This window comes from Excalfactoria chinensis, chromosome 6 (assembly GCF_039878825.1).
Source record: "Excalfactoria chinensis isolate bCotChi1 chromosome 6, bCotChi1.hap2, whole genome shotgun sequence".
NCBI lineage: Eukaryota > Metazoa > Chordata > Aves > Galliformes > Phasianidae > Excalfactoria > Excalfactoria chinensis.
In genome coordinates, this window is record NC_092830.1 from 34,089,121 (window position 1) to 34,107,782 (window position 18,662).

General features: G+C 44.0%; 2 protein-coding genes across 2 annotated transcripts; both read left to right on the forward strand.

Annotated features, from left to right (window-relative positions):
• The first annotated feature begins 1,247 nt into the window (after positions 1–1,247).
• LOC140254414 (disintegrin and metalloproteinase domain-containing protein 9-like) lies at positions 1,248–15,757 on the forward strand. The gene is made up of 22 exons (XM_072340882.1): positions 1,248–1,332; positions 3,533–3,630; positions 4,733–4,809; positions 5,409–5,487; positions 6,453–6,529; positions 7,310–7,532; positions 8,038–8,103; positions 8,185–8,256; positions 8,836–9,008; positions 9,405–9,489; positions 9,736–9,857; positions 10,182–10,353; positions 11,241–11,330; positions 11,865–12,060; positions 12,186–12,291; positions 12,498–12,672; positions 13,045–13,125; positions 13,667–13,772; positions 14,464–14,596; positions 15,167–15,230; positions 15,465–15,517; positions 15,622–15,757. Exons 1-22 carry the CDS (start codon positions 1,263–1,265, stop codon positions 15,698–15,700), a joined length of 2,397 nt encoding a protein of 798 aa, XP_072196983.1. The 5' UTR covers positions 1,248–1,262; the 3' UTR covers positions 15,701–15,757.
• On the forward strand, positions 15,749–18,646 carry PSTK (phosphoseryl-tRNA kinase). Its single transcript, XM_072340881.1, has 6 exons — positions 15,749–16,222; positions 16,309–16,570; positions 16,836–17,064; positions 17,280–17,355; positions 17,722–17,815; positions 18,023–18,646. Exons 1-6 carry the CDS (start codon positions 16,022–16,024, stop codon positions 18,226–18,228), a joined length of 1,068 nt encoding a protein of 355 aa, XP_072196982.1. The 5' UTR covers positions 15,749–16,021; the 3' UTR covers positions 18,229–18,646.
• The last annotated feature ends 16 nt before the right edge of the window (positions 18,647–18,662 follow it).

Sequence of the window (18,662 nt, forward strand, 5' to 3'; positions counted from 1 at the left end):
GGGAGTTGTTGGGGCTGTGTAGCCCCTTGTTGGTCTTATGGCGTGTTAATAGTGTGCTACATAGCGAGGAGAACATGAATAAAAGATTGGGTTCGTTTAATTTTCAGTAGGATCCTGGCTTCTGGAGTCAGGGAACGGTTCTCTTTGCGTTTTGGTGTGAATGCAAGTCCAGGGAGCTCGGATATCGAGTTCTTGTGGCCTGCTTGGGTTGAGGGAGGTGAATTAGGAATAGGAATTAGGAATAGGAATTAGGAATAGGAATTAGGAATAGGAATTAGGAATAGGAATTAGGAATAGGAATTAGGAATAGGAATTAGGAATAGGAATTAGGAATAGGAATTAGGAATAGGAATTAGGAATAGGAATTAGGAATAGGAATTAGGAATAGGAATTAGGAATAGGAATTAGGAATAGGAATTAGGAATAGGAAGATGGATTTGCACGTGCTTTATCCAGGACAACGTGACTGTGCTGACATCTCTGGCTTTTGTTTTGTTTTTGTGCTTATTTTGTGAGACTGACCAGCACTGGAAGAGATGGCTTCGCTCTACTTTACAATTCATTAAAATTAATTGCTTCATGTAAATGCCTTAGTGTGAAAGCTGTGTTGTCTGGGTTGTTTGGGTTCCTAAGGGTGCTCAGTGTGTTCACCCGGCTTTAGGAGCATTCATTTCCTCCTAATGATGCTGATGTTGTTGCTCTGTGCCTTGGAAGGTTATCCTGATCCTGGAAGAGCGATGAAGCCCTTGAAATTGCAGGCTTTTGGTGAGGAGAATTATCCTTAATGCGGGTGGGGCCGGCTGAAATCCCTGTGTTAGATGGAGCTGAGGGATTTCCCTGTGTCGGTATGTGCTGCAATTGAAGTATTTCTAAGGTAAAATAATAGAAAACAACAAGCTGAAATTCCAGAGAGCACACAGATATCTCAAATATCACAGCTAGCAAGACCTGACGTTTTGAATCTCACATAACCTCACTGTGATAAGTCAAAGTCCTTCAGAAGGAACCAGCTCGGTCCTGGCATGATGTGGCCGTCTGCCTCCAATCAGCATTTCAGAGCGCTGCTTTTTGTTTGCCTTAAGCTGCTTAACCAGTTTTCTTGCAAGCCTAATGGATGAACTTTTACTTCCCGGTTTCCTTAGCAGAGACGAAGTATCCGAGAGCCTTTTCTGTTGTTTACCTGCAGAGCAGACGGTTCTCGTTCTTCTAGTTCTGTGCGGAGCAGCTGAGAGCCAGGTACGGTGTCTGCAGGGAATCTAGTCATGCTAAAGCACAGCCTGCTTTTCTTCGCTTTGGGACTATCTTTATCTGGAAACTCTCGTTGGATGAAAGGTAAGATCTTTTGTTACATATTCAGCAAGTTTATCCAGGAATTCTTGTACTCTCCAGTTCCGACCAGAAACATGCAGACCTTTCAAACCAAGGCACAGCTCTCCTTAGGCATTAGGCAGATCTCCTATCCAAGAAGATCTGCAGTCTGAAGCTTCTGATAGCTCTTTGTGATTGTTTTTTTCCCCCCATGACATAGTAGGTGTTTAAAAACATCTCTTTCCCTACACTGGATGTGACAACTGCAGCTATTGTCACTGACGGGCAGTAAAGAGTGGAGAAAAAGATGTGAATTTCCAGTAATGTTTTATATCTGCTTCTTTACATTGATGATTAGGGTTCAGATTTTACATGTAGATGATCTATTTCTTAGAAAGCGATATGTTTGTGGCCAGTATTACAGGTTATTTCTCACTTTTCTTATAGAATTGTTATAGAATTGAGTTGTAAGGGACCCTTTGGTGACCCTAGGGTCATCTGGCCCCACATCCCTGCAGTGAGTGGGGACACCCACAGCTCCATTGGATGCTCAGAGTCCCATCCAGCCTGACCTCGGGGTCTGCAGGGATGGATCTCCACCACCTCTCTTTGCAACCTCTGCAGGTGCCTTGCCACCATCATTGCAAAAACACTTCTTCCTTTCGGGTGTCAGCAGCATTTGAATTGTTAGAACTATACTTCTGCCATTAGCACTGCGCGCACTTCCAAAACAGAAGAGATCTTATGATGTAGTTGACAAAGTTATTTCAGATAAAAAGACAAAAGTAAACAGGGAGCAGCGCTGATATTATTTACAAGCCTCTTTGCTAATAGCAGCTTCCACATTTTGACTGTAATGGCAGTATTTAATGTTAATGACAGTCTGCCTGCACTTAGCTTTCAAAAATCCTGATGTTATCTAATAGGTAGAGATCATGATTACACCGAGTCCTTCTCCTCCTCCTTACTTTGAATTGGTGATTCATGGTTGCTCTGCGGCTTCTTTGCAGTTACAGTTTCCTTTCACAGGAACATGGAAGGCTGAGGTTAACATTGTCCTGCTACAAATGAGCAGAAATCTCTTTGTTTCCTTATAGATGAACATTTTAAGAAGTAGGTTGTTAAACCCCACGTTATGGTTGACTCTGTAACCTGTTCAAAAGCAACAGTTGTGTCCCTGTTGACCAAGGGAGACGCTGAAACTGCTTTCATGAACAGGCAGGAAAAAGAGGAGGAGAGGTTCTTTCAATTTCCAAGAAGGTCACTGGAGGTGGGTTTTGCTTCTAAAACTGCTTAACTGAAACTGGATGCTGAACAGACTTCTCACCTTTAGCTTCCTGGGTCAGGATGGTGTTCTGAAGGTAACCGATAGAGCGTAAAAGGTTACAAACCATTCACAAAAAATACAAGGGAAACGTGACTGCTGCTGAACAAGCATCCATCGGCCGCTCCTAGAGAGCCCTGCTGCCAACAGACACATCAGCACATTGCTCCTGACACCAGCAAGGTGATTTCACAAAGCCTGAACGAACTTAATGGTGTTTGAGATGTCAAAATCTCACACACTGTTGATTTTAACTGGCCAGCTACCTCAGAACTTCCTAGTTGAGGGCAGATGGGTGGACAAAGCAGACAGCTACTGACTTTTTCTGCAGTACATCAGGTTGAAAGCATCAGTCATGGGGGGAAAAAAAGTGTTTCAAATATGATGGACAGAATTAGTAGTCCAGGTTAGAATATGAGAGATGTAGCTAATTTGACAGCTTTTCTTTATGTCCTATGGAAGACCTCAGCTGAAACCAGAATTTACTTCCTTTTGCATCAGTCTGACCGTTCCTGAGCTATTTAATCGAGGTTTGCTCTGAATCCAGGAGCTTTTTGTTTTGGTTAGAGTTTTAGATTTTCTTTAACTCAGGATTTTGTGTGGTGTTACAGCTGTGGAGGTTGAGGGATTTGGGTTTTCTCATACAATCAATTGTTTTCATAATGACTATATGAAAGAATGGCCAGAACTTGAGTTCTCATCTCGGTTTGTAATGTACCCAGAACTCAGACAGAGATGGAACAAACCTCACTGAGGATGGGCAGTTGGGTCCTCATGCTGTTGAAACTCCTGTTTCTGTATTTATTGTCTGACCAGAATTACTTTTCAGCAGACATCTGTCTTTATACCAACACAAGGCATCACTTACCCATTCTGATACCTGAGGAATTTCATTTTTAGGTGTGTGTTCTGAAGAGGCATCCAGACTTTCTACATTCGAAATCATTATCCCTCAAAGGATGACAGGCAGAGAGAATCAGCAGCCATATTTTCATGAGGTTTGTTGTTGCTTTTATTTCCAGTGTTGCTGTTTTTTACAATATTGTCCTATATTACAGACACACATAAATACTTCCTATGTATATATAGATTAGATTCTTAAGTTTTCTTGCGTAGTTGTGGGTGAATTTGTTACCATGGAGGTCTATGACTGCACTGGTCCTGTTAACAGCCTTGTAAGGTGGAAGCAGGAAGGTAAGGAAGGTGCATGAACTTGAACTAATGTCCATGCTGTGTATGTTCTGTGGTACTTTGTGCACAGTCTTTGAGAAAACCTAAGATTTCAACCACATAGCACCTGAAGGGCAGATGGACCCTTAGCACAAGTGGTCCCATACAGTCCTACAGGTAAATGAATGAGTTAAGAGAGAAAGATCTGAACCTTAGTTCTATCTCTCTAAAGTCTTTTACCTTTACGCCAGATACTGAGTTCAATTATTGAAATAACCGATAATGAAATGGTTAGTCATCTTTGTGCAAACTGATTACCTAAGGAAGCATTTGCGTGTTGTTCAGCTGGCTGATGACGGTTTACATAAGGAGTGTCACACAACTTTAAGTGATAGTTCAGCAGAGTGCATACATGGGCTGTGCCTTCCTTGGGAAACTACCTCTGGCCACATTCATCTGGTCTGTGTCTACTTCCTCTCCATTGGAGCTCCACAGGAGCATCTGTTCCTGAGACCATACAGCTCTGCAATGGGCACCTATGTTGAGCTTAATTAACGCTTCCTCTTTTTGTTATTAGCACCACAAATGGTATTTATTGACCTTTTTATAGGCAGCATATCTTCATTCCTTCTCCACATCTCTAGTGGCAGACATACTTAATCTTTTGTGTAGTTCATGTGGTTTTTCATTATGTCTTCTCTACGATTACTTATAGCCTAACACAACTTAAACTTTCCATAGGAAAGAATGTAGAGCATGGTGCTGAATCTTTTAAATACAGAAAGCGTGAGGGGTAGTAAATGTGTGTTTTGTGAATCAAGTGGATACGTAAAACATATGTAGCAGTTGGAGCTCTGTTATCAAAGAAAGCATGGAAATGGCACACCCAGATAGAAATTCATGTAATGGTATTTCTGTTCTCTTTTTCAGGAGCATTCAGATGACGATCTTTCTTACTCCATTAAAACCAGAAATGGAACGTACCTCCTAACACTGAAGAAAAATAAGTATGTTACAGAGTGTTCTAGGTTATCATTCCATATTTGAACGTGGTTGCAATACAGCCAAGCACTGTTATACTGACAAAGCTCAGAGGAAATCATTTTGAGGGCAGATTACACTAAGTACAAAATATCTGTTACATAGTGTCTTTGTTATGGTGCTACCTCGCAAGCATGGGGTAGTATTTTTCTGTGCACAAATTTATTTCAATTAGTTGTTTATTAGTACCACAAAGCAGCAGATTTCAGAAACTCCTGGAAAAGTAGAATTCAGCTCATTTTTGGCAGGGAGGGTTGTTAGTAATGGTGTAGTTAGAGAAATTTTGTGTGTTGTTCTTCCTCATTGCTGAGTCACTAACAGTCCAGGCCCTGATATAACATAGTCTGATCAGGTCCTACTCTATGGATATTTTAGTTAAACTGTTTCAAAGTAACACAACTTCCAGATAGCACAGCTGATTTTTAAGGTGCTTCTTTCATGTCTATGCATTTTAGTGATGATATAAGAGGAGTGTGCTGTTAACAGCGCAGTACTGACTAGGATTCTTGATGTATTTCTTGCTTTATAGACTCTTAAAAGAGCGGTAGTTTGTTTTTGTTTCCAGAGACCTTGTTAGCAAAGACTTTGTGCTATATACATATGGGAAAAATGGGAAACTGGAGGCAACGCAATCAAAAAACAAGGTACTGTACATATTGAAATTCCCCCTGTTGAATAAGAGCTTCCTCACAGCAGAGAGCTCAAGCTTTCTGAACTGAAGGCCTTATTAACAATTCGGTTGAACTGAGGTTTGCAGCAAGCGTGTAGATGCATCTGTATGTATTTCAAAAGCAGAAGTGAATGTGTGTGACCATTCATTCTGAGTGTCTTTGTGTCCGTGTAGAACAGAACACTGAGAATTGTTTACATTTTGGCAGTGGAAAGGGAAGTGCAGGTGATGCCAAGGAAGGGCACCTACAGGAAAAAAATACATAGATGCTGGGAGAAAGATTTTATCAAGGTTTTATGTTTATAGCATTAATGTTTATGTGATACAAAATGTAAGGCTTCATGTTTTATGAGGGAGCAGTTGTGTCCTCATACGATTTCTGATGATACAGCATCGTTATGTTGTAAGGTGAGAAAGGAGATGCAGGAAATTATGCCAAGACTGAATTTGAGCTACCCAGCTAGGTCACCTTTACATGGTATACTGTGTTAAAGGTACAATGGCAGCATTAAAGCTCTGTAGTTTTGAACAAACCTTAAGAATGCTTTTATGTGTTTACTTCAGCCTTTAACAGCATGCCAGCTCAGTGAGTCTGTCTTGTGCATGCAGAGCTTCTTGGATCAGCCTTGGAGAGGATTCCATGTGAGAACAAGATAAGCAATAGGGATACAAAGATCTTGTTAAAAGGTGGTGATAGGTTAAAGAAAAAAAAGCTCTTTGTTTTCTAGAACCAGGGGACCAGATGCTATAGTAGTTAATCACATCAAGTAATATTTTACTCCCAAGAAATTTGGGATTATTTTAGAATACGGAATGCTTTGAATTTGCAAAAGCCAGCTATAACAACCTGCAAATAATAAAGCTGATCATTAAATACGTTTGAATTTGAACACAGCAACCTTATTTCGTCATTAATGATGTGGTTTTGTTGCATTTCAGACACACTGTTATTACCATGGTGCTGTTGAAGGAATGGCTGACTCAGTCCTTGCTCTTAGCACGTGTGATGGCCTGAGGTATTACCCCTTGCTTTTTGCTTCAAGATCATTAATTGCTCAGTACCACCAGTAAAAACAAAACGAAACAAAAGCCTTAATATTCATTTTACTCATGGAAAGAAGCACCATCCTGTCTTGCAAATATTTTTTACATTTCACATCTTGATGAAGCTGAAACTCTATACAGGTTTTATTCTTTGTCTCCACTGCTATTTATCGCTTACCTAAAGTTCCTTTGGAGAGAAAGACAACACGAGGGAGATCGTAATCTAAATACAGGCAGGATACGAGCATGAAGAAAGGCTGTAATACTTGAAACAAGTGCATAGAATATCCTGCATTGGAAGGGACTCACAGGGATCACTGAGTCCAACTCCTGGCTCCCTGTAGGGCAGTCTAAGGACTAAACTACACGTTTAAGAGTGTTGCCCAAATGCTTCTGAATATAGATGTCTTTGGGGCCATGACATCTTCCCAGGGAAGCCTGCTCCAGTGCTTGACTGTCCAGCAACAGTTAGGCTTTCCCACTAATTGATTCAAGGAGCATATATTTGCATAAAATCAATATCTTAATTGAGTACTGTTTTGTCTTTTGAGATCCTGTTGGGCATTTGATTTCACCCCCTACACTGAGATGAGTTACAATAATATTATGTTTGTGTTAATAATGTTATGTTATGTTAATTTATGTTAACACAGTAGTATGAAGAATTGCACTTTAAAGTGTTCATCTACTGATCACTCACGTAGTCATAACCATAAGAGGTAAATAATTCTTCTTTCTTTTATGCTCACTAGAGGAATTATCTACATTGCTGGCAAATGGTATGGAATGGAGCCGCTCAACACATCTAGAACGTTTGAACACAGGTTTTACCAGTTAGAAGATACGCAGCACATTCCTTTTCATTGTGGCGTGCTGAATGACAGCCTTCATCATGAGATGCAGATGTTTGTGAAGCAGTCTGTGAAATATGCATTTTCACCAAACAGTACCTCTAATAAGGAAGAGCTTTTGAGGGTAAATATATTCCCTTTTCTCTCCCAAGGGCTACAGACCAAACTATTTCCTCAGTCTGTCCCAGTAGCCAAGGTCTGCAGAGCCTTGCTTTGGCATGTTATCATTGCAGGTGGGTTTGGCTGAGCACCTCCTTGTTGCTCACGCTTTCATGAGCCCCAAACTGCTGGGAGTTCTGATAAATGCTGAAAGAGAAGAGTAGCACAATGGAAATTAGACCTAACTTGAAGCAGCCCTTTAGCAGAAGAGCACAGCTCAGCCCAAAACCATCATGGGTGTGTGAAAGGCATGAAGCTGCCATTTCAGCTCATGCATCTCAGGGTCTGACCAAAAGTAAATTACTAACATACTGATACTGGTGTGGAAATCTAAAGCCAATTTACATTTGAGGCCACTTTAAAAATGCAAATTTCTTTATAAATACATTAAATGCAAAGGATGAGAAGGATAAGTTAAAAACCTTGAATCCACGAGGCGTTGTTAACTTCCTGTGCTTTCTAATTTGCAGAAGAGACGAGCTGTCCTGCCACAGAAGAGCTACGTGGAATTATTTGTGGTTGTGGATAATCACAGGGTAATGACTCCGTAAGATGCTACATACATTGTGTTAAAATACTAACAGTTTTCTCTGACGTTTGCATATGGCATCTTACAGTTTTTGCAGAAAAACTCTGATCCTGCTGCAGTGCAAAAGGAAACCGTTGAGCTGATTAATTATGTTGATGGGGTAAGTCAGTTCAGTCACCTCTATTCAGTTTTTACACTTAGTTTTCAAATGAAAGAGTAATTCAGTAAATCTGCACAACTACGTCCTGAATCTGTATTTGGAAGTTAGATGGCAATTTATGATATTTAAGGCATGCTATATATCTATGCACAGAACTTGTAGAGGTGCAGACCAGAGACCTGAGGTCTCTGGTACTTTTACTGTTTCCAGGAAGAGTATTTCACTTGTTTGCAATTGTGTTTTTTCCTTAAGCAAATCATCAGCATTGTGAACAATTCCATAGGGATTGCAATGATACGTTCACAGTTTCTTCTCAGGGTGTTTAGCTAAGAAAATGAATAAACATCATTTTTCCAACTTCGCCTGAAAAATCTGCTTAAGCATATTCATGAGGTAGATTGCCTTCAGTCATATATTTCTTAATATTAAACTAGATAGTAATTATTCTAAGAAACTAAACTTAGGTCTCAAGCAGTGTTTGGCTTCATGCTAATGCAGTAGTGATGAAAATATCTTTCATAACTCACTTGAACCAGACTGATAGGTGGCAATCACCTTTTTTTTCCCCCCCTTTTCCAGATGTATCGTGCATTAAATATCCAGATCGTTTTGGTTGGATTAGAGATTTGGACAGATAAAAACCAAATTTCTGTAATGGAGGGTTCAGCTGGAGATGTCTTGAGTAGATTCGTTTCTTGGAGACAGAAGGATCTTCTTAAGCGATCCAGAAATGATGTTAGCCATCTCATAATGTAAGTTTTCATTTGGTAGCAGATCTAGCCATGCTGCCAGAGTTGCTAATGTCTGTGGGTTTTGGTTCATACATGAGTGAAAATAGAACTGGAATAAAATTCCCTCAGCTCCCAGGCTGCTTTAACCTGGGGAAGAAAGATATCAAGAAAACAACAAATTCTTTACAGTTTGAGCAGCTCAAAATCACTGATACAGCAGACTTTGGTGACTGATCAATCCGTGTTATCCCAATATTATTAATTACAGTGAAACCATAACATCGTGACAACTTCCTTCTTGACTTCATGAAGACCGAATTATGCTTTGCAGTATTTGGTTTCATCAGTGTCTTTTAGAAGAAGCCTTAAACGTTCAGCTCCTCTTTCAGCACCACTTTCAAATTGCTTTTGTCACAGAGGGAGAGGCTCGTACAGTGGATCCATTGGAATGGCTTTTGTGGGTACCGTCTGCTCACAGGTGCAGGGAGGGTCAATCAGCACTGTAAGTACATTGCCATGACGGACTGTGTTGCTATCAGGGTATGACCCTGTTGGAAGGAATAGGAGGAGCAACAGGATTTGGCCCTACCTGAAAATAAACAGTGGTAAACTGCCATTTCTTGCTCTTTTTGCTTTGCAATACAATTCTGTATTGTATTCATAGCCTCTAAGAAACCTGTGGCTTGAATAAGTGGGTAGGGAAGAAGGTGGTACTTTCATAACTTGTAACACTGATTCTCTTTATTAGTTGAATCATGACAACGTGTTACGTCATGCTACAGTAGTTGCACATGAACTGGGACATAACCTTGGAATGAAGCATGATGATAAAAGGTGTCCTGCGTCCTACATTATGTACAGCACAGATAAGTAAGATTTCCATTTAATTGTATAATTGTTATTGACCTGCACTGCCTATGTCTTATAAACTGAGAAGGATCCATGATCACCAAAGGATTTTTGGACAAGGGATTTTGAAAGCCTATTTTGTACAGCGTATCAGAACGGATAATCTGATGGTCTTTTTTGCTTCTGAAAAAGAAGAAAAATCTTTTTTATTTCTAAAAGTACTGAAATGCAAAAATAAAGTAAAAAGAAAATACTTCAAGATCTCCCAACGCTTGAAAATGTGACAATATTTAATTGAATTGTCTTTTTGTAAGCAAAATCTAATAAAAATATTGTGCTTTCCAGGGGATCCAGGAATTTCAGTTCCTGCAGTGCTGATGATTTTGAGAACCTCGTTCTAAATGGAGGAGGAATCTGCCTCAGAAATCCACCCAAAACAAGTAATGTTTACAGAGAGCCTGTCTGTGGTAACAATGTGATTGATGACGATGAAGAATGTGACTGTGGAAAACCACAGGTAATGAAATGCAGCTGGGTACCTGTGTGTTATATCATATATCGTACTTGTTGCACACCTGATTTCTGTTAATGTCTGGGGAGTTTTCCTTCAAGTTTACCTTTTTGCAAGCTGTGTAAAGGTAAATTCTAGGAAAAAAGCCTAAAATGATGCATCAGTTTTGGTATGAACTCGGTTAAGAGCTATTCGAATTGACAGAACTTTGAGTCACTGCCTAACAAAGAAATGCATTTCAGTGCACAGGATGTGAAAATGCCATTGGTTTTTGTGCTGGTATTAGCAAGGGAGAGATTTCTGTTACACAGAAGAGACTGCTGGTTTGTGTAGCACTTACACGTTTCCTATCTGTAGCCCTCACAATTAGCCCAAAACACAATTACTTTGGTCCTATTCACACTGCAAAAATGTCTTTCTAAGAATGGGGTATGTTATGTTGGCTCATTCTTGAGAAAATAAAGGTGTCTCAGAAAAGACACCGATAAATCCAAAGGCTGTCAGCAAACCCATTGCATTGGTCTTCTTCTAAGCCAAGAAAAGACACCAGCATTTCCTAACATCAAACTACCAGTGTAGTGGGAAAATAAGACAGGGTGGGATAAGTAGTGTTGCTTGGAAAATGAACTGGTCTCCTTTAATGCCCACTTAAAGTGGAAACCTATCTTATATTCCTATGGCATAGACCATCAGAATAGATGGCTTCTGATGACTTGTAAAGAGCAACGCAGCCAGACTGTATGTTGCTTTCTATGAGAGGCTGCCAATCCCAGAATATGCAAGACAGATAGAATATGTAATGATTGGTTTGTCCATGCACTTGGCCTGACCAGCTACGTTCCCAGCTGCACAAGGTAAAATTATGGTGTTCCTTTCTTCATGGTTGTTCTTAGGAATGCACCAACCCTTGCTGTGATGCTGCCACCTGCAAACTTACATCTGGATCGCAGTGTGCACAAGGATTGTGCTGCAAAAACTGCAAGGTAAGCTTTGTTTTATTAAGCTGAATCGATATTCATTACTAGGCTGGCTTTTTTAGGAGTTATTGGAAAAGAATCCCATAGAATCTCACGACTTAGTTCCACATCAAAGCTACCTTCACCAACAGAGAGTATGGGAGTAGAGAATTTGTCTCTAATGAGTTGTGTAGCTTAGGAATGGAATGGCATCTCTGGGTCATCGCTCACAGGAGGAAGGAGCAATCAGAGGACTCAGCAATAGTCATCTCCGTTATGCAACCCCAAGCATCTACGCAGTCTCTAATTGTTGGTTGTTTTCTAATTTGTGCTTGTGTGTGCATCTGTCTGACCTACCCTGCTACTCTGCAAAGCGAGCTCAGAAACTTTGGAGCTACACCCTGTGAAACTGAGGGAAGTTTTGGACTTTCATTAGATACTGACCCCCCAAAAAAGCTATTTTGTCTTCCTTAAAATCGCAGATTCTCAGCTGTCATTGATTTGTGTTTGAAGTTGTGCTGATACCAAATAAAGTGAGGCAGCGCTCTTCTCCTGTTCTAGTTTAAAGCTGCAGGAACAGAATGCAGATCAAAAATGGATTTCTGTGATCTCCCTGAATACTGCAATGGAAGCTACGCCTACTGTCCAGATGACGTTTATATCATGAATGGTTACCCGTGCAACAACATGAAAGCATATTGCTACTACGGAGTATGTCAGAGCTTTGATTCACAGTGTGAAGCTATATATGGAAAAGGTACGTTTGTAATCTAATGTAAAAAGACCTGTAGTCTTCTAAAAGACAGTTCATAGCTTGCTTTGTCTTTCTCATGTTGTGAACACAGCGTGATGGCTTACTGAAATTCACTGTTTTTCATGCAGGGGCACGAAAAGCACCTGATCTGTGCTTTGAAAAAGCCAATATTAAAGGAGATAGGTTTGGAAACTGCGGAATGAGAGGTGGAGTGTACAAGAAGTGCCCTATTCAGTAAGTCAGTACTAAACAAAAACCCGCCCCTAAGATCTCCAGTGTAAAATATACATCCTGTTGTAGAGCATGAGATTTAAAACCAGAAGATTTGTTTAAAATGCAACCTATGTTTGACTGGATGGTGCGTTTGCATTTATACCGGGTTCTTTTGTGTGGTTTTTTTGCTGTTCATCTCATTTCCAAGTGCCTTTTGTTCACCACAGGCACAGTCTGTGTGGCAAGCTCCAGTGCACTTCTGTTAGCCTTCAAAATCTTCCCGCTTGGAGTGTTGTCAATAACGCATCTGGGGTCTTGTGCTGGTCGTCTGATTTTGACTTAGGATCTGATATCCCTGATCCTGCTCAAGTTCACGATGGAACAGCGTGTGGAGAAAAGAAGGTAAGACAAATGGCAGCAGATATACACAACGAATTCCACCAACTGGAAAGCCCTCAACTTTCAAAAGCATTCCATTGTTCTCTTATTTGTCTACAGTAACGTCATTAAAACATCTGCTTTGTCAGATACAATTAATTGGCTCTTAAAACCAACTGTGATGCTACAAGTCAATGAGCAATCCTACCAGTGAGACAGACTATTTCCATCGAGCAATTGTTAAGTACTCAGTGTTCTGTATGCCGAGGCAAAGGGCTGATAAGCAAAAGCTGTAGACTTGTAAACTACTATTAAGCATACATATAAAATGGATAGAATTGTTGAGGAACGTTGTATTTAAATATTGTATTTAAAAGACATTGAATACTTCCCCAGGCCTGTGTAGCTTTTGAGTGTGTTGATGCAAGTCATCTGGGCTACAGCTGTGACGTGAAGCAGAGGTGTAATGACAACGGGGTGAGTAGGTGGTGTTTTCATGCTCTATATCTTGAAGATAAAGATAACTGCTAAACTCCTCCGTAAAAGCAATAGCCTGACAGATGGCTTTGCTTTCTTCTGCTCTGTATTAAAAGTTAAATCCACGTTTGAATCCATAATTCACGTTAGCAGCATACCATAAACACCTCTAACACGGAAAGACACTTCTAAACATTTCTTGTATATTTCCTTTGGGAATTTCCTAATGTTTCTGTCAGACTGCCAGAGGAAAGTATTCCTGTATTCCTATGGGGAGGACAGGCTGGTGATTCAGATATTTCTCTGTGAACAATGAAAATGGAGCCTGACAGTTTCAGTGCTGAGAAGTTCCTTCCCTCGGTGTTTTGGGATGTTGTGGAAGCAGTGAGCTTATAGTTCCTGTATTTCAGTGCAATGCTGTGCAATATCTCTTGTTCCCACGCGTGGTTCTTAATGTGTAACTTCAGATATACATCAGAGGTTGAAAGTGGCTGCTTCCAAAAAGCCTTTGTTTGTCTAATCCCTCTTGCATGGGCTGTAGGTGTGTAACAACAATGGGAACTGCCACTGCAATTCTGGATGGGCACCTCCGTTCTGTAACCAGTCGGGCTACGGCGGCAGTATTGACAGCGGTCCAGCTCACGTGGGTATGATTCTGAAACTGCTTCCTTACTGCCTCCAGTGTCCCATTTAATTATTCTACTCATACACGGTGGGTTTCAGTTTCTTCTCTAAAGCTTCTCTGTTTTCCTATTGCGTGGGATGCTCAGTTATGACCGCCTTGGTGAATAAACAGTATCCGATGTGCAGGTCTGCAGACATCACAAAAGCTGGTCCAAGGGAGAAGCTGACCTTTGTTTTGTGTGGGATAAAAAGCAAGACATTAATTACTTAGAATTACTTTTACATTTCAAAGCAGTTAGATGTTAGTTACATCTAACAGGCTGTAGCTTGACAATGAAACCAGCAGCCTTTGCATATGGAAAGTGTATCAGTGCAGTGAGAGGATGGAGGAGGTACGTGCTGCATCATTGCTCAGCTGAGAGCCATGAAATTATACCAAGGGAAGAAGGAGGCCATTTATCTGACCTTTACACTGAGTGACCATGGCAAGTGTTTTACACCTGCTGACTAAAAGGAAAGTGTTGTCCATCATACAGCACGGGCTGAGTAAGGAAGGGACAATTACAGAAGTGCAGATCCTAATTACTCGTTTTGCTTTATAACAATTCAAAGATGGCAATTCTTACCTCAGAATGGTATTTTTAACAGCAAAATGCTTTCATGTGAGGTTCCTCATGATGGCTGGTTTATATGATCACGACTATTTTTCTCTAGATACATCACTGCGGGACGGCCTGCTGGTTTTTTTCTTCCTAGTGCTGCCAATATTGATTGTGATGGTAACAGCAGCAATTAAGCGTGATGCAATCAAGAGGAAGTTTTGCAGGAAAAGTACAAGGCAACACAGGTATCACTCCTACGGCAAATGTGTATTTCAACGCTTGGGAGGGTGCTCTGAATTCATTTAGCAGTTGAGTTAGATGCTTAATGTACATTACGTAGCTCCCTAAAGAAAAAGACTGCCCTGCTAGTGGGAAACGTGGGTACTTCCATACAGATGCTCTGATGGTCAGTTCTCAAGCTTTTTTTTCCCTAAAATGCACTTCACGTTTCTAACTGCTGCTTGTAATTGTGTTCCTGGGCATGGGGGCACAGAATAGGGGTGGTGACGCACTGCAACAGGTTGCCCAAGGAGGCTGTGGATGCCCCATCCCTGCAGGCATTCAAGGCCAGGCTGGATGTGGCTCTGGGCAGCCTGGGCTGCTGGTTGGTGACCCTGCACACAGCAGGGGGTTGGAACTGGATGAGCACTGTGGGCCTTTGCAACCCAGGCCATTCTGTGAGTCTATGGTGATGAACATGGAAGGGGTGAAGTCAGAAACACGAGTCCTGTCACCGGGTCCCTTTGTAAGCATTCAGTCCCTTCATGTTGTCATACCAGATGGGGATTTTCCTGCTGATGGTCTTTTCCTTTCAGGGATAACAATGCACAGCAACCAAAGCAAAGCAACAGACCGACCCACGCCACAAGGAACGATCAGGTAGGACAGATGCACAGTTGCATTACTTCACGCTGAGTAACCCCAGGCATACAGTGCTCTCATCTAAAGCACTTACTGATCCCATTGTGGGGTTTTGATGGGTGAGAGCCATCAGAATACCCAGTTATTGAACAGGGTGTCTGACAGTTGCGTACCGTGTAGCTTAGTAGGGAATAATGAGCTGCGACTTGCAACGTGTTCTCCGCTAACCCGACTGTCTGCCTTGTCTCCCAGCCTGCCGCAGCGAGCCCTGATGTTTTCACCGTACCGCATTTCCCCGCTCCGAGGTTTGTAGGACTTTAACCTTTGCCTACAGCTGCTTTAGCACCCGCTGAGCGGCCCCGCCCGCCTCAGCTACTGAAGCACCTCACGAAGCTGCTTTTCCCCGCAGCCAGGCGGGACACACGCAGTTTCCAGCGGTACCTTCCGGACCTCCCCGACCCGCGGTGCCACCCAGAGCCGCCGTGTGAGGAGCTGCTCGGGCCGCTGCCAGGAACTGATAAGGGAAACCACGCGGGACAGCCCTGCCACGTGTGCGGCCGGAGCTCCTTGCAAAGGGGAAAGACTCGCTGCCGACAGACCCCGAACGCAGCCTTTGTATCGCGCCGTTATTGTGCTAAGAGCTGCCGGCTGCGTTTGTGCCTCTTCTACCTCAGCTCTTCGTTTTCATTTCTTTTGAGTTCTTCCTCCCCTCGTTACGAAGCCGCCGCTCCGCCAGGGGGCGCCCCGCTCTCCCACGGCGCCTGCGCGGGGCCCTGGGGGCAGAAGCGTCGTAGCGCACGTTGGCGGCGATGGAGCGTTCGTTGTGCGGCGGGGCGCTGCTGTGCGTGCTGTGCGGGCTGCCCGCCGCAGGGAAGTCCACGCTGGGCCGCGCCCTGCGCCAGCAGCTGCCGCTCCGCCGCGGCTGGGACTGCGCGCTGCTCGCCTACGACGACCTCATCCCCGAGGAGCCCTGCGGGCGGGGCGAGCCTCCGCGCGGGGAGCCGCCGTCGGTCAGTGCCGCTCTCTTTGCCGCTTCCCCGTTGGCCGCTTCGCTCGGCCGCCGTCGCAAACCCGCCCCCCTCGCTGCGCCCCGCAGGTCTCCGCCTGGAAGCGGCGGCGGCGGGAGGTGCTGCGCTGCCTGGAGCGCCTCCTGCGGGCGCTGCGCTCCGAACCCGCCGCCCCGCCCGGCCCCGCCGCCGCTCCGCCCTCGTGGGGCCGCTTCGAGAGCTGCTGCGCCCAGCAGGGGCTGCTCCCGGGGCGGAGCGGCAGCCCCGGGTCCCGCCCGCTGTGCATCATCCTGGATGACAACTTCTACTACCGCAGCATGCGATACGAGGTGTTCCAGCTGGCTCGAGAGTGTAATTGGCGCGCCGCTCCTCTCGTGTCGGCTCGGGGCAGGCGGTGGGGGGATGGATGGATGGATGGCAGAAGGGTTGGGCCTTCCCAGCAGGGCAGCCTGACACCGGAGTGCTGGTGCTGCGTTCCAGCTGTGGCGGTGGGGCACCTCTGCTGGGACAGATGCGTGCCGGCGCAGCGCACGGGCTCCGGTTGGGCTCCTTCCATCGGAACGATCGGCATTCGTGCTCAGCCTCGCCCAGCCAGCTGAGCGTGTCACCCCTGCAGATTCCATGGGCTTCTGCCAGCTCTTCCTGGAGTGCCCCCTGGAGCTGTGCCTGCACAGGAACCGCCTGCGGGGCAGCCCGGTGCCCGAGGGGACCATCTGCCGCATGGCACGGAGAATGGAGGTGCCGGAGCCTGAGAAGAACCCCTGGGAGCAGAACAGCCTCATCCTGAGCAGCTCTGCGTGCACCACGGAGGAGCAGAGTGATGCTGGGATGGTGGAGGCTTTCCTGTGAGTTCAGTTTGTGCATAGGGGCGATTAGAGCTTGTTTCATATCGTTAAGTGCTTTGCAATGAGAGCGGTGAGGTGCTGGCATGGCTGCCCAGAGAGGCTGTGGATGCCCCATTGCTGGAGGTGTTCAAGGCCAGGTTGGATGGGCAGCCTGGGCTGGTGTGGAGATACATTGTTGAGGCTGTTGGATTCATGCATTTCTGTTCTTTCCTTAGTGTGCAGATAATGAATTTGCTGGGTGCTGCATTGGAAAATCCCGTGAAGCAAAACACAGAAAACACCGAGCAGAAGGTAGAGTGCTGTGTTCTTATATGCACGGCTCTTTCAGGTGATGGGGAGTTAATTCCTTATGCACTTGTACTCACAACACCACAGGGACAGAGATGCAGAGAGCTCTGTTGCGGTTCCGGGTTGCACAAGCATGCACATAAAGGCTGATCCTATTTGAAATGGGGGGAAATCACTTCTTTGTGCCATGTGTACGTGTCCGGCAGTCATCCTCTGCCTCAGAAGGGAAGGAGCAGATGTGCGCTGTGCTGGGCACTGAGGTGGTGCTCACGTTTCTCCCTGTTGGAGAATGAGTACTTCCGAAGGCTGGCTGCAATGGGAATGAATGTTCCTTTGTTTGCATGTTTATCTCTTGGTCCTTTTGGATAGGAGGCAGATCGAGCGATCTGTGCAGCCAGCGCTGTCCATCAGGCTGATCAGACATGCAGACGGATCATCTCTCAAGCTATGAAGGAGGCGAAAGGTACGTGAGGCGCAGCTGAGGTGAAGCACAAGGTGTGAGCTGCCACTATAAGGTTAACCTGTGGGATTGCCTCGGGATGGGATCCCAGCCCTGCGGCTGTGACCAAGGCAATGTCCTTCAGAAGTCGCCAGAACTATTGGACAGCACGAGTTTGTAAATGTTACCTTCTCAAACCAACGTCAAATGACAGCTTGGATTTCCTTTAAGCTAAGAACCTGCTCCCGAGTGAGATGAAAAGCCTGGCTGAAGAACTCAACAAAATCAAGGCAGAGTTTTTGGAAGGTTTGCGGCAAGGCAGTCGCGTGGAAAATGAATCTGGGCAACAAAATGCCACCAGTGACCCAGCTGCCGGCCTGCTTTCTTCATTCCAGCTCAAGGCAACCCATGTAGTTAATAAATACGTCTTAAAATAATAACATGGAGAATGTTGGATTGCTTTTAAGAGTAAGGAGTTAAAAAGTTAAAAACCTAACGCTGTGTGAGCAGTAAACATTGAAGAAGGTGTCAAAGCAATAACTGAGATGGCATTTAGCATGGCAAGAGATAGGTTGACAGCGAATGAGCTCTGCAGCATCCCAAGTCAGTATAGAGACAGTTACGCTCCATTCAGGTACCACCTCAGTACTGGACTTTCCCAAGTCCAATTTTTAGGTCAGGCTCTTGGTTTCTCTACAGCAACAGTAAAAGATTTGAAGCACCTTTAATTGAGATTCAGAGCTGCAGGCACGTGTAGGAATAACTTGGAGATCCAAAAGGGGCTTAAAAGTAGCAGCGTTGCCAACAAACGATATTCATTTGGGTTCCGTGCATAGGGACAACCAGGTTAGAGTGATGAAAGCTTTGATCT

Bases quoted from the DNA above. Each gene is read 5' to 3' on its own strand.
- LOC140254414 (XM_072340882.1), top strand. From the start codon at position 1,263: ATGCTAAAGCACAGCCTGCTTTTCTTCGCTTTGGGACTATCTTTATCT. The intron at 14,597-15,166 runs GTATCACTCCTA...TTTTCCTTTCAG, and splicing joins AAAAGTACAAGGCAACACAG to GGATAACAATGCACAGCAAC. The intron at 15,518-15,621 runs GTTTGTAGGACT...TTTTCCCCGCAG, and splicing joins CCGCATTTCCCCGCTCCGAG to CCAGGCGGGACACACGCAGT.
- PSTK (XM_072340881.1), top strand. From the start codon at position 16,022: ATGGAGCGTTCGTTGTGCGGCGGGGCGCTGCTGTGCGTGCTGTGCGGG. The intron at 17,065-17,279 runs GTGAGTTCAGTT...TTCTTTCCTTAG, and splicing joins GGGATGGTGGAGGCTTTCCT to TGTGCAGATAATGAATTTGC. The intron at 17,356-17,721 runs GTAGAGTGCTGT...CCTTTTGGATAG, and splicing joins CAGAAAACACCGAGCAGAAG to GAGGCAGATCGAGCGATCTG.